Source organism: Cydia strobilella, chromosome 4 (genome assembly GCF_947568885.1).
Source record: "Cydia strobilella chromosome 4, ilCydStro3.1, whole genome shotgun sequence".
Taxonomy (NCBI): Eukaryota; Metazoa; Arthropoda; class Insecta; order Lepidoptera; family Tortricidae; genus Cydia; species Cydia strobilella.
In genome coordinates, this window is record NC_086044.1 from 21,631,861 (window position 1) to 21,647,071 (window position 15,211).

The following is a 15,211-nucleotide window of genomic DNA, read 5'->3' on the forward strand; positions in this document are numbered from 1 at the left end:
GACAGACAGGCATTTATAATATTAGTATGGATATGGTTACGAGGCGTCCCTGACGTAAAGAGTTTCTACAGCTTACCTACCAGTGCTGGTTACTCTATAATAGTGGATAGTGGGTAAATAAAACAAAACATATTTCCTGACGTGATTTAATCACCCTCGAAAACAATGGTACCTCTGTAGTCGACAACTTACGAGTTACAAAACGCTTTAAACGGTTGCCGATGCAAATCCGCCCTTACGGCACGGAAATAAAGTTCACACAATTTTAATCGTGAATAAACTGACAGGCTGATATCGTCCGGCGAACTGGTAATCATTGGACCCCTTTACAACAAAGGATGCCACTGCTTCCAGATTTTGCTTTTGAAATATTTCTGCCTTAGAGCAAGCTATAGTATTTCTCAAACAGCTTGGGTACGGTGACAGAATTCTGATGTCATCTTAATACAATTTTGCGTTTTAAGCTTATAAATTGTACGGAGACGGTTTGAAAAATACTATGCACTTTGACATGATAAAGTACGAACATAATAAAGGTCATATTTTCATAGAAGTTTGTCATTGCAGTCTGTGCAGAGTTAGCATGGTTCGACTATAAATTGAGATATTAAGTTAGCTCATTTTACTTAAAGGAAACATTCTTTTTTTTTTTAAGAAAATAAACGTTCCGCTTACTCTTTGTCTATTCACCGACCTTTAAAACTTGGATGAAAATACAAATTATCGTTTCAATTTTAATACATATACAAATTGTACAGTTTCATTAATTTTGTTTAATTAATTTGAATCGAATTTCAATCTAATACGACACAATGTCAATATTACAGTGAGATTGGTAATTTTACAATTAGAATTTACTTATCGTTCGATAAGTTTCACTAGTATATGCACCTACAAAATATAAGTAGTACGAAACGAACCCTTTTCTCATTCGAAAGTAATAGAAACGAATAAATGATCTTGTAATCTTCATGCAACTTTTTTTTCCTATATTTCTTTTCCATAATATTCCCGAAATACTAAAATAACATAAACATAATCTAATATTCAATCTGCTTATTTTTCTTTAATATTAGTAAATGACGTATAAAATCAAAAAAATGGTATTTTAAATAATGTAACGAAAAAACACACGGCTCAATCATTCAGCCAAGCCTTCTAGGTTGATTATTTCGGAAGAACCAGTCTGTATAAAAATTACTAGCCATAATCATTTGTAACGTTTTCAAGCAAAAGGTACCACATTGTCGCTTACCATAAGGACGAAATTTGCTTGTATCTTATACGAATAACCTGTCAGAGCGCTGACGCTGTGGCTTATGGCAAGCGACAATGTGGGGCCTTTTGCTTGAAAACGACACATTTATTCGTTTACATTTGTAGGTAGACTGAGAATCGAGTCACTGGTGCAAAATGGCTATTTGAATCGTTATTTCTACGCTATGGTTATAATACAAGTTACTATAAGATATGGTTTCATGTGACGAACACAACGCAAGACGAACTAAACTAATGTACTAAATCTACCGGTGAGAAGTTGAGTTTAAACCTAAGAATGACGTCTCAGCAGGTCTAAATAAAGTCCTAGAAACGTTTAAATTTAACGACAAAGTCGTTAAATAAGAAACGGATTATATCGCGTATATTAAATTTATAATACATCCCGACGTTTCGAACCCATTACAGCGTTCGTCACCCGCCACCACGCTGACCACGAACGCTGTAAAGGGTTCGAAACGTCGGGATGTATTATAAATTCAATATACGCGATATAATCCGTTTTCATAGTTTTATTTCATGAGTAACTATCGCGGTAACCGAAGACAGTCGTTATAAGTTCGCTTGCACACGGCGCATGTGAGACATTGTACATTGTGCGTGTAACTGGTAAGTAGTACTTGCGCAAATAATTTGTAATAGCCCGTGCTTTTATGCTCAGTCATGCGCTGGCATATGCTGAAGTCGCTGGACTCGCATACTTCTTTATACTGTTCTTTACACAATGCATAATAATATAACCCACTTTGCACACGGCGCATGTAAGACATTGTACACTGTGTAACTGGCGAGGGCTACTTGCGCAAATAATTTGTACTAGTTTGTGCTTTTATGCTCAGTCATGTGGTAGCACATGCTAAAGCCGCTGGACTTGCATGCTTCTTTATACAATGCATGATAATATAACCTACTCTTGCACACGGCGCATGTAAGACATTGTACATTGTGTAACTGGCGAGGGCTACTTGCGCAAATAATTTTTGTACTAGCCCGTGCTTTTATGCTCAGTCATGCGCTGGCATATGCTGAAGCCGCTGGACTCGTATACTTCTTTATACTGTTCTTTACACAATGCATAATAATATAACCCACTTTGCACACGGCGCATGTAAGACATTGTACATTGTGTAACTGGCGAGGGCTACTTGCGCAAATAATTTTTGTACTAGCCCGTGCTTTTATGCTCAGTCATGCGCTGGCATATGCTGAAGCCGCTGGACTCGTATACTTCTTTATACTGTTCTTTACACAATGCATAATAATATAACCCACTTTGCACACGGCGCATGTAAGACATTGTACATTGTGTAACTGGCGAGGGCTACTTGCGCAAATAATTTGTAATAGCCCGTGCTTTTATGCTCAGTCATGCGCTGGCATATGCTGAAGTCGCTGGACTCGCATACTTCTTTATACTGTTCTTTACACAATGCATAATAATATAACCCACTTTGCACCCGGCGCATGTAAGACATTGTACACTGTGTAACTGGCGAGGGCTACTTGCGCAAATAATTTGTACTAGTTTGTGCTTTTATGCTCAGTCATGTGGTAGCACATGCTAAAGCCGCTGGACTTGCATGCTTCTTTATACAATGCATGATAATATAACCTACTCTTGCACACGCCGCATGTAAGACATTGTACATTGTGTAACTGGCGAGGGCTACTTGCGCAAATAATTTTTGTACTAGCCCGTGCTTTTATGCTCAGTCATGCGCTGGCATATGCTGAAGCCGCTGGACTCGTATACTTCTTTATACTGTTCTTTACACAATGCATAATAATATAACCCACTTTGCACACGGCGCATGTAAGACATTGTACACTGTGTAACTGGCGAGGGCTACTTGCGCAAATAATTTGTACTAGTTTGTGCTTTTATGCTCAGTCATACGGTAGCACATGCTAAAGCCGCTGCACTTGCATGCTTCTTTATACTGTTCTTTATACAATGCATGATAATATAACCTACTCTTGCACACGGCGCATGTAAGACATTGTACATTGTGTAACTGGCGAGGGCTACTTGCGCAAATAATTTGTAATAGCCCGTGCTTTTATGCTCAGTAATGCGCTGGCATATGCTGAAGTCGCTGGACTCGCATACTTCTTTATACTGTTCTTTACACAATGCATAATAATATAACCCACTTTGCACACGGCGCATGTAAGACATTGTACACTGTGTAACTGGCGAGGGCTACTTGCGCAAATAATTTTTACTAGTTTGTGCTTTTATGCTCAGTCATGCGGTAGCACATGCTGAAGCCGCTGGACTTGCATGCTACTTTATACTGTTCTTTATACAATGCATGATAATATAACCTAGTCTTGCACACGGCGCATGTAAGACATTGTACACTGTGTAACTGGCGAGGGCTACTTGCGCAAATAATTTGTACTAGTTTGTGCTTTTATGCTCAGTCATGCGGTAGCACATGCTGAAGCCGCTGGACTTGCATGCTTCTTTATACTGTTCTTTACACAATGCATAATAATATAACCTACTCTTGCACACGCCGCATGTAAGACATTGTACATTGTGTAACTGGCGAGGGCTACTTGCGCAAATAATTTGTAATAGCCCGTGCTTTTATGCTCAGTCATGCGCTGGCATATGCTGAAGCCGCTGGACTCGTATACTTCTTTATACTGTTCTTTACACAATGCATAATAATATAACCCACTTTGCACACGGCGCATGTAAGACATTGTACATTGTGTAACTGGCGAGGGCTACTTGCGCAAATAATTTGTAATAGCCCGTGCTTTTATGCTCAGTCATGCGCTGGCATATGCTGAAGCCGCTGGACTCATATACTTCTTTATACTGTTCTTTACACAATGCATAATAATATAACCCACTTTGCACACGGCGCATGTAAGACATTGTACATTGTGTAACTGGCGAGGGCTACTTGCGCAAATAATTTGTACTAGTTTGTGCTTTTATGCTCAGTCATGCGGTAGCACATGCTGAAGCCGCTGGACTTGCATGCTTCTTTATACTGTTCTTTACACAATGCATAATAATATAACCTACTCTTGCACACGGCGCATGTAAGACATTGTACATTGTGTAACTGGCGAGGGCTACTTGCGCAAATAATTTTTGTACTAGCCCGTGCTTTTATGCTCAGTCATGCGCTGGCATATGCTGAAGTCGCTGGACTCGCATACTTCTTTATACTGTTCTTTACACAATGCATAATAATATAACCTACTCTTGCACACGGCGCATGTAAGACATTGTACATTGTGTAACTGGCGAGGGCTACTTGCGCAAATAATTTGTACTAGTTTATGCTTTTATGCTCAGTCATGCGCTGGCATATGCTGAAGCCGCTGGACTCATATACTTCTTTATACTGTTCTTTACACAATGCATAATAATATAACCCACGCAAATACCTCAACATCGGCATGTTACATGCACCGTGTGCAAATGAATGAGTTTTATTACCCGAAGAAAATTCCCCAATAGAAATATTAGAGCGTTGGTTTTTTGTCTAGAAGTCTTCTAGAAATCGATTTTCGCTCATGTCATTTCGGACATGGGTATATTTAGTATCAGTGCATTCCATCATGATGTCCTGAACAATATATGAGATGACAAGCGCGAAAGTGGTGGGGGTAGTTGCTGTGACGTCATAAAGTCGGCAGTAGAATGTTTTTAACTTTTTTCTTTTAAACATACCATGTGGGGTACCAAACCATATTTGTGATCTACTCACAAAGCCCTCATTTGGTACCCCACATGGTATGTTACCCCATGGTCCACCACAGCGAGACGACATGAGCGAAAAGTAACCTAAAGCCTGATCGGCCACTACTATATCTGAAAAAAATCTGGTTTATATCGTAACTTTTCCATGATGGGTAAAGGTTCTTGCTAAGTATATTTAATTATAGTTTCACCACTTTAAAGTATTGGACACAAAACCCAAATCTTAGATCCTGCTGAAAGCGACAATCAATTTGATTCTCCTGATCCCTGTATGGGAAAAACCAAAACAATTCGAATCGATCTACGGACTTCGAAAAACTTGAACATAACAGCTAAGACTTACAATAAATTATATACAGAGCGTTCGATATAGCAACGCGACTAACTATTTACAGTAAAGTTTTGGATGCTTTGGCTATTTAGGGCTCCCGTTTCTCCTAAAAGCTACGTTTACATTTCCTAGATAATTATTGGGAGACTACGCTATCGTGGGGGCTTAATACATATAGACAAACATAGTATAACAATTAAAAACAAAACATTTATTCTTAGGTAGTAAATTAGGAAAGAGAAGAAAAGTTTTTTGACGCGAAATTTTTTGGCCTTTGTATGGTTGGCCAACTTGGACGACCACATAGAAAAAAAAATTACGCGTAAAAAAATTCTTCCCTTTTTCCTAATCAGAGCACGATACCAAAAAACGTGATTAAAATTTCGCTAAAGGGTCATTAACATGATACGAATTGAGAAACTATTATTATGGAAATGGGCCTGAGATATAGTGCATATTTGTTTTCCATCGTATTTTCTCGGAAACGTTCGTATTTGTAATGCTACTTCAGTCAACCTCAGTACTTTTTGTACGAGACTGACTGAAATAGCAAGAGACGTTCGTACGTTTCCGTGAAAATACGATGGAAAATAATTATGCAGTACATTCTGTAAAAGTTTTTGAACAGCCCATACTAGAAGTAACTACGTAGAAAACCCAGAAATCAACTCAAACTGAAAACTATCTCTTCTTTTCCTTTGCCTTATCCCACATTAAGTGGGGTCGGCTCTCCTTATCCTTCGGCGCCAAGACGATCTGTCTTGAGTTGTTGGGTTGGGTAGTTGGGCTTTTTCCAATAGTTTGGCCATACTCGTCCACCACGTCAGAGGGGGCCTTCCTCTACCTGTTTTGCCTTCTGGCAGAGCAAGACTAACTGAAAACTATAAGAAATCTATGTGTCTATGCTCCCATAATGACGTAGTCTCCCTAGGATACGCCGTCCTAGCCTACAAACATTGGATAACGCGTAGAACCCTATACAATATTACACCTTACACTACCACCTAACTTTACGAAATTTGACAAATTTATGCAAATATTAATGCAGGTACCAACCGATTAGAAACCTTTTTTAATTGTAATTATAATTGAGGTAAGTTTTACAAATCAGAGATGTTATGTACCTACAGTCGCCATCAGATATCCGAGCGGTCAAGGTGCTCACAAATATCTGAACATGCCTCTATTGTCAAGCCGTTAGAGGGGTGTTCAGATATTTTTGAGCACCTCGGCCGCTCCGGGATATCTGATGACGACACAAGTACCAAGATTCACAATCAACAATACATCATATTTTTTTAATAATCGGTTCGTACTTTTGCATTGAATATTATGCATAAAACCCAGCATGTCTCCATTACATTAGCAATAGAATATGATTTTCTATAAAATACTAGAAATTGGCTAGTCTTTAAACGACTATATTTGCTTTTCACTCTTTTCAGGAAATAGGCGTACATGTATAAGTTCTTTTGATACAAACATTCTAATATCATAGTAGGTTTGTTTTTCAACTTTCAATGTCTGGAAACACGCCGGGCGAGTCTCGCATTCCGTACACCAGGCCCCCACGATCTATTAGCTAGTGTTCTCACTCTTATGATTCTCGGTCATGGGCGCGCGCGGCGACACGGGCCGGAACGTGCACTCCAGCGAATCAGAATCTGGCGTGCCGGGCGTGCCTGGCGTGCCGGGCGTGCCGGGCGTGGAGGGGGTGAGGCGGCCGCACACGCGCTTGGGGAGGGGGGAGTCGGGCTCGTCGCCGCGGCGCTTGCGCAGCGTGACGGGGCTGAAGCTGGACGCGCGGATGGCGATGGGCGAGAGGCTCCGGCGCGTCATGTACTTGCGCGTGGGGGACGGGGATACCACTTGAGGTACCCTGGAGAAAAGTATTTATTAAACTGGGCTACGCTAATTAATAATTATGAGACAATATTACACAAATCGACCGAACCCCACAAAAAAGCTCGATATAACTTGTTGCTTCTTTTTGTTGTAAGTTTTTTAACCGACGGCCGCAGTCAGGCCTCTGCTTCTTTTTCGTATCAAATTTGGCGCTTTTCTTGGGTTTGAGGACCACTGTGTTATATTCATAAATTGAATTAGAAAAACTTCCTAGACCGCAAACGTTCCTTAATTTTTATGTAACCTAAAATATCCGCTTACCTTTTTACGATCCACTTAATTCTCAAACCCAGTGTGATTAATTGATTATAATGGAGGTTTCTTATGGGCCTTTGGTTAACACACTTTTTAGCTGACTGACCTTTCAACTACGTTACCTGGTGACCCTGGTGGGAGAGTTGAAAATCCCTGGCAGCGTGAGGTCCTCACACGATTGCCCAAGTTGCATGGCGGAGTGGACCTCTCTCTCGTGAGCGACCTCCCGAGTGTTGCTGACGGCACTCCTTGGCTGACTGACCTTTGATCAACTGCCTCAGATATCTTTACATCATTATACACACCTGGTGACTCTAGTGGGTGAGTTGGACAAGCCCGGCAGCGTGAGGTCCTCACACGACTGCCCAAGTTGCATGGCGGAGTGGACCTCTCTCTCGTGAGCGACCTCCCGCGTGTTGCACACGTCGGCGCACTCCTCGAGACGTAGTTGGTTGACGCGCGGCGCGCGGGGGCCCCAGCAGTTCTAGAATACCAGGTTAATGGATATTTAATTATACGAACGGGTCTACACACAGCGATTTAATTTCATTGTTTCTACCTTAAATTCCGACGTTTCAGCTGAGTTGCACCAGCTGTGGTCACGGAAAAAACTGAAAATCTCCGTTGACATTTTGCTGGGTTGTCACTTTGTCAGTTTTTTCCGTGACCACAGCTGGTGCAACTCAGCACAACTCGGAATTACAAAACGGAAAGGTAAAAACAATGAAATTAAATCGCGGTAGACCCGTTAGTATGATTAAATATGTGTTCAAAACGCGAGAGTTTAAAGGATCATTAATGGAGTCTTGTTAGTGGGGTCAGCAAATGTTTAGCAGTCTGCACTTTATTAGGCGACGATTGTATTCTGGATCAAACAAATATGCTGACGCCTAAAAAGAGGGGGAAAATACCGCTCCGTGGTCTATTCCCACTTTTCAGCGTAAGATTAAGCTTCTTTTCAAAAATATCATCAGATTTAATTGAAAAAAAAAAAGCAAACATACTCTTAACTGTAGTTTACCGGTGTAGTTTCATCTGTATCGAACAAACTTTTAGCTGAATATATATTTAAATAAACATAAAAGTTTTATAGAGTTAAATGAGTGCAAAGCAATAAAAATATAACTGAAGAAAATCCAAGAAGACATGTGCTAAATTGAGGTCATCAGGTCAGCTATGCATAGACTACAATTTTGTGCGACGTCATATAATTTCCGAAACTGGCAATTTAGGTCAATATCGAGACCACGTTATAAATAGTGACCGAATTCGTAATAACTAGAGATCTATTTTAATATTTAAAGTTCGGTAGACATGAATTCTATAAGCTACTAGCTTCTTTGTCGCGACGTCCTCTCGTAGAAGTCGTTAAATACTTTCAACTTCATTTTAATATCCTTAGGAGTTGAATTTTAAAAAATACTACAAACATTGTAAAACATGTTTCCAATTAGAAGTTCCTACCCCCAACCTCCAAGGCACAGAATAAGTAATAGTATTATCATACAGAACGGCCACGCACCGCCCCGCCCCGATTCGAATTACCTCGCCCCGCGACCGCAGATTGACGACCTTTTGCCGACCGCTCAGTACTGTTTTTAAGCAACTTACTCACACAATGACGCATGCCGCGTGTACAGACGTGCCGTTCACACATAGAAACGCGAGTGATTTTTGATGTATAGCGTGTCCGCCCTGTGCCCAAGGCTGTGCGTTGTCTGTCCATCTATCTACCTAAGCGTTGTTTTAAATATGCATAGAAATTTAAGCGTGATGAAAGACAATATGTTCTTACTTATTCTATACTTCGTTATTTGCCTGCTTTCACAGAATAGAATGAAGATTACACGAATTGTGTAGGAATTAAAGATAAAGGGAATGCTATTTAAGAGTATTTTTCGCTTCTATAGTGTACTTACACTCCTACTACTACTCACTACTTAGTCATGTGATACTACCCAGTAGGGTTATCTAAGCCATCTATATCACAGAATAACTAATCTATATCTCCGAGTACTTTGGAGATGTTGGGTTCGAAGGACAGATGGCGATCACTTTTGTAGAAACTAGTTCTTGCGCCAACTCTTGGATCTCCAAGACCAACCAACCTATTTAGGTTGGATTGGAACTAATTCTAAAGTGGAAACGATAAAAATAATATCAGGGGACATCTTAAACAAGCAAAAGCTTATACTATGGCTGCTAGGCGATGATATACATACTTATATAGATAAATATATACTTATATACATAAAAAACTCCCATGACTCGGGAACAAATATTTGTGTTCAAGACAAATAAATGCCCTTACCGGGATTCGAACCCAGGACCATCAGCTTAACAAGCAGGGTCACCTACTCACTAACTCACTACCCACTAGTCCAGACCGGTCGATAAGGCGATAAACTTACACTGGGGCTATGTGGGGTGGCTAAAGGGCTGAAACTGCCACTGTGCCGCCGCGTGCGCAGATTCAGGTTGTTGTTGGAGAACATGCTGAAGCTGCTAAAGATCGACGTACTCCTGCAAATTGTAAGAAAACTAGTTTTGACACAGATCCATATTATTTTTTGACATGACAAACACGGTGAAACCAAAAAGCTCCCAAAAGTTGGCCTGCATTTCGCTGGCTCAATATTACAAGGTTCTATGTTACATTCTCGAGATAGTTGAAAATCGACTTAATGTCACTATGATAATGTTCAAATCAGTTCCATAAAAGTGAAACATAGAACTGTAATATTGGGCCAGCGACATTTGTTAGTAAAAAAAAGTTGTCGGGACGAAAGTTCAATTTCTTCCTAGACTGCGCGTTGTCGTTTGTATTTTATTTTCCCCAATACACACTTCGCACATGGCCAATATTTAAATGGTTGGAAAAACTCTTGTGACTGTCCATAGGCTGTGGTGCGGATGGGCGCTCACCTTCAGAAGCAGTACGCTTAGTAATAATGTTGTGATATGAAGAAAAAAAATGATTTTAGCAGATTCTTGCAAGGAAAAGATATAGAAACAACCCTGGTTAATAGATAGGTACCTGTTTATTTCCCAAGACGCTACAGACCGAAGTCTGCAGAGCAAAGTCAAAACTGACGGAATACACAAAAAAAGCTGTTGTCAAAGAGAATAAAAACCTGCATCCAAGTATATTTGATGACGTATGATCTCAGAAAAGTACCAAAACGTTTCGACATTCTAAACGCAAATAAACAACCTATTATAGCCTTTACGCCATCACCATAAGAGCTCGCGAGTTTGATTCACATTAAGTTTAGATACAGAACGACGTATCAGCCGTTTTTTTGCTAGTAAACTTCGGCCTTAGATTAGTAATGAAGTGTTGCGTGCGTGGCGTGGCGCCAAGTGTATAAAATGGTGATAAAATGACACTGTTAATTGCAGTAGGGACAAGTCGGTTAAGAAAAAACCGGCCAAGTGCGAGTCGGACTCGCGTTCCAAGGGTTCCGTATATTACACAATTTTTAACAATGTACCTATTTTTTATGTGAAACGTGAGAATTGAGATATCTCAAAAATCCGTAGGGGTCGGATCAAAACTAAATAATTAAGTCCGACTCACGCTTGACTGCACATTTCTAATAGGTTTTCCTGTGATCTATAGGTAAAGACCTATTTTGTATATATTTTTTTAAATATTAGACCCAGTAGTTTCGGAGATAAAGGGAGGAGAATGGTCATTTTTTGGCTATTTTCTTAATTAACTTCTAAAGCATTTATTTTAAAATTACAAAAAAAAATATTTGAGATTCTCATAACGAGCTCTTTCATTTGATATGTAACACGATATAGTTTTAAAAACTTTATTTCTTAAGTTTCTCATTAACCCCCTAAAAATGGCCCCCGTGTTTAAAATTTATTTGTTTACGTTACATGTCCGTCTTTGGGTCACAAACTTACGTATGTGAACTAAATTTCAACTTAATTGTTCCAGTAGTTTCGGAGAAAATAGGCTGTGACAGACGGACAGACGCACGAGTGATCCTATAAGGGTTCCGTTTTTTTCCTTTTGAGGTACGGAACCCTAAAAAAGAAGCAAGGTGTCTCAACAAGGATAAAAAACGCGGAAAAGTTATTGGTACAAACCAAGATTAACCCACGACATCGCAATTGAAAGTTGAAATGTCAACAATTTGCAGCCAATTTTTACCGCTCTCATCTCTTTAGGGCCGCTTTGTTGACGAGTAACCCGTATGGTTGTATGTTCGCTAATAGTTTAGCATACTTATGCAATACCCCTAGACTCTTTCTGAACTTTAATTACTGTACTTAATTACATACATACATACATATAATCACGCCTATTTCCCGGGCAGAGACCACGGATTTCCACTTGCTACGATTCTGTCCTGACATACCTACCTCTTTCGCTTCCTTCACTTTCATAACATTCCTCATACACGCTCGCCGGTTTAGGGTCCTCTTGTTAGGTTACCACCGGGTTGATGATGAAAACTAATACTTGTACCAATATTTTAACTTTATTCGTTCGTTACCAACATAATAACGACCAATTTACAATAAATATTCCAAGACGTCTACACTGTAACTCGTCTGTACACGAACTGCCCCTTGTCACAGTGTACCCGCCTTTTAATAACAATTCAAGATGGCGGGAACCAGTGACAAGTAAGGGTCAACTGATACTCTTTTTTAAGCTAATCGTAAAAGTAAAAATGATCAAAATATAAGCTATTAATAAATAATGATCCTTACAAACAGTGTTGCTAACGCTCTTGACCTGGCCTTTCTTCAGGATTTCTCCGATTTCGTATTTTTTATCATTCTCGTAATTTTCTCTGTTCGCATGCTCTTTTAGATGGTAATTTTCTTGACAATAATCTGTTTTTCTCGCGTGTAATATGCAATGTATGTAATTAAATATATTTTTTTGTTATGTGATAGTCAGCAAACGAGCAGACTAGCCGCCTGACGGGATGCGGTCATCGTCGCCCATGGACATAAGCAACATCACAGGAGCCACTTAAGCGTTGCCGACCCTTGAGAACATTAAATAGTTAAATACCCGCTTCTTAATTTATAATAAAATTTATAATAAAATCAGCGACGACATTAAATTGCAGACATCAGAAACGCTATTCAATAAGCAGTTAAAGGACTTTTTAATTAATAAGTGTTGTTATAGGCTTAAAGATTTTTTGGAAGATGAAATGTAATTCTTTTGTAGTTTAGTGTATTTATTGGACATGTCTCATTTTACAATTTTTAATTTAAGCTTGAAATTGACATTATATAGGTATCGATATTTTTGACATAAACTTACAATCGTTTTAAGCATGTATATTATAATTGTATATCTAATTTTATAAATTTTGGTAAAATAAAATCAGTTATTGACTTTAGAAATAACTATATATTATATAATACAACTATGAAATTATTAAAAGTTAAATAAGACACTGTCAAATATATTGTACATATATAAATTAATCTTTAGATTTAAGATAATTGCCTTGCCCTACCAGGGCCCATGTGAAACTATTATATATGTAACACCTGTGTACCATGGATGCAATAAATAAATATGAATATGAATATGAATAATATAAATGTAATCTGGCTGTCCACGCTGCATACGCATCTTGGTGTGTGTTAGGCTTAAACACCAAATTGAGTAGAGTCAGAAGTCTTTATTAACCCACATGGATGATAATTATCGTGGGAAGTAAAGAAAATGCACTTACGTCACCGTCCTGCTATCTTAATACATTATATTCTCTCAAATGATATCAAACCAAAACAACAATGAGAACAAATATTCTGTCAAAGGTTCTGTTCGTCAGGGCGAATATTGTCAAATTAAAGGTTAAAACTTCTGTCACCCTTTTGACAGCTAAACCACTGAATCGAACTAAATTTGGCATGTAGAAAATGTAAGCGTAAGGCATAATAGGATACCTAATTTTCTGAAATTTTACCCATATTAAATCACATCAATTATGTACTTGCTTTAGTTGCTTTATTACATCACAACATTATTTGAGACAAGCTTCTGCCCGCGACTTCCTTCTTCAAGTCACATCCTTTCCCTAGTAAAAAATATCTGTGTTGAAATTTCATCGAAATCAGTTTAGCCGTTTTTGCGCCATGGAGAAACACCCAAACATACGACTGTTGACATGTGCACACGAGGCACATTTTTTCCTTAGACTGTATCCATCTATTACAGAGTTATATCTATCTCTGATTCAGTTAAAGTTGTTGACACAAGTTGCAGGTAACATAAGTGATATGTTATCACTTTCATTGAACCACTTTCACTTTCATAAAAGTAAGGTCAGTGTTGTTACTAACAACACTCGTATCATAGCAGATCACTAGTCATATTACAAGAAACAATAAAATAAAATTTACTTTATTTTACTATAGGAACCGTGCACTTAAGAGGGGCTGCCATCTTGTTGCTTAAATTGGAAACTTAAGCAGGTGATGCCTCCTACAGTGCATGCACAACAACGACTCGATAATCGATTGCTTTGCACGCGTGGGTACCGACTTCCCATCCTCGTCGCCACTGATAGATATGGGTTGGGAAGGCACACAAGTGACACACAACGTAGCTATTAGCGAACTGATTTATTTAACCTGTTATCGTGGTGGGCGCAGCCACCGCTTACGCGTTGTAGGTTCTCTCATCTTGTGGCCTAAATTGGAAACTTAAACTTGACATTTACACTTTGCGCCAATAAACAACGGGCTGCTGTGCTGCCACCTGCAGTTTACACACGCTTACTATATGTATTTGCCTTGTATGCCTTCAGGAAAACTTTTAGGGTGATATTCAGTCTGGCAAAAAAGAGTATAAATTAAAAAGTGGCAACACTGTAGTGTCGTCACCCTTTCAAATCCAGACTGTAGAAAGAAATAAATGAGAAGATAAGAGAATTGAAGGGAGTGTATGATAACACTTCAATATATTATCAAAATAGAAACAGGTGCCTACTATTTAAATTTGTTCTACTCAAAAAAGCATATTAGTAATGGTTAGAAGTATTAAAGCTAGAAAATGGCAAGCTAATCTAACTAAATACTGATTGAAATGAATAATGTTGTAAGATACTGAAGCAATGCACTTACCTCTAAATAATAAATGCTCCCTGTGCCCCCAGTGACATCCAACTAGCTGCAATCATCATGCATGTTGCTGCAATATGATACTGCTGTTTGCTAAATTATCTAAACAACACGACGCAGTCACCGCCGCGCCCGTGCGAGCGCTCGATACGGCGCGGCACCCACGGACGACCTCAGTAGCTGTCAAAAATAGGCAGTGGCCCGCCACATAGCGCTATAGAAGGCGAAGCTTTACCTAGGCGTTGTAGTTGTCGTGGGCGAAGTCGCAGCCGTCGGTGCCACCTCATTGATCAACGGTGCGCTGCTGCACCGCTTCAATATGTTCGGCGCATCCACATCCATTATCTAGCCACCATTTATTCACTGACGTATTATGTAGTTGTATGCATCGGGATCGCCGAGCGCTAGTTTATGTAACACTGTAAGTGCACTTATAACTCGTCTAATAGCTCTATTGCGTCTATAAACGTATACATTTTAATAATCAAATTAAATGATAACACAAAATAAAACTAAATACTCTACTCGAGAAGCTAAAAAGTGGCTTGAAGCTGACCTGTCAATTCGCCGCAAAGAGAAGCGTTCAAATGTTTTTGATT

At 39.2% G+C, this 15,211-nt stretch overlaps 1 protein-coding gene across 1 annotated transcript; it reads right to left on the minus strand.

Annotated features, from left to right (window-relative positions):
• Window positions 1-1,722: 1,722 nt before the first annotated feature.
• Window positions 1,723-15,194, minus strand: LOC134740799 (uncharacterized). The gene is made up of 4 exons (XM_063673416.1): window positions 14,848-15,194; window positions 9,911-10,022; window positions 7,805-7,983; window positions 1,723-7,218 (listed from the first exon to the last, which is right to left on the minus strand). The coding sequence occupies exons 1-4, from the start codon at window positions 14,952-14,954 to the stop codon at window positions 6,918-6,920; spliced, it is 699 nt and encodes a 232-aa protein (XP_063529486.1). The 5' UTR covers window positions 14,955-15,194; the 3' UTR covers window positions 1,723-6,917.
• Between the last annotated feature and the right edge of the window lie 17 nt (window positions 15,195-15,211).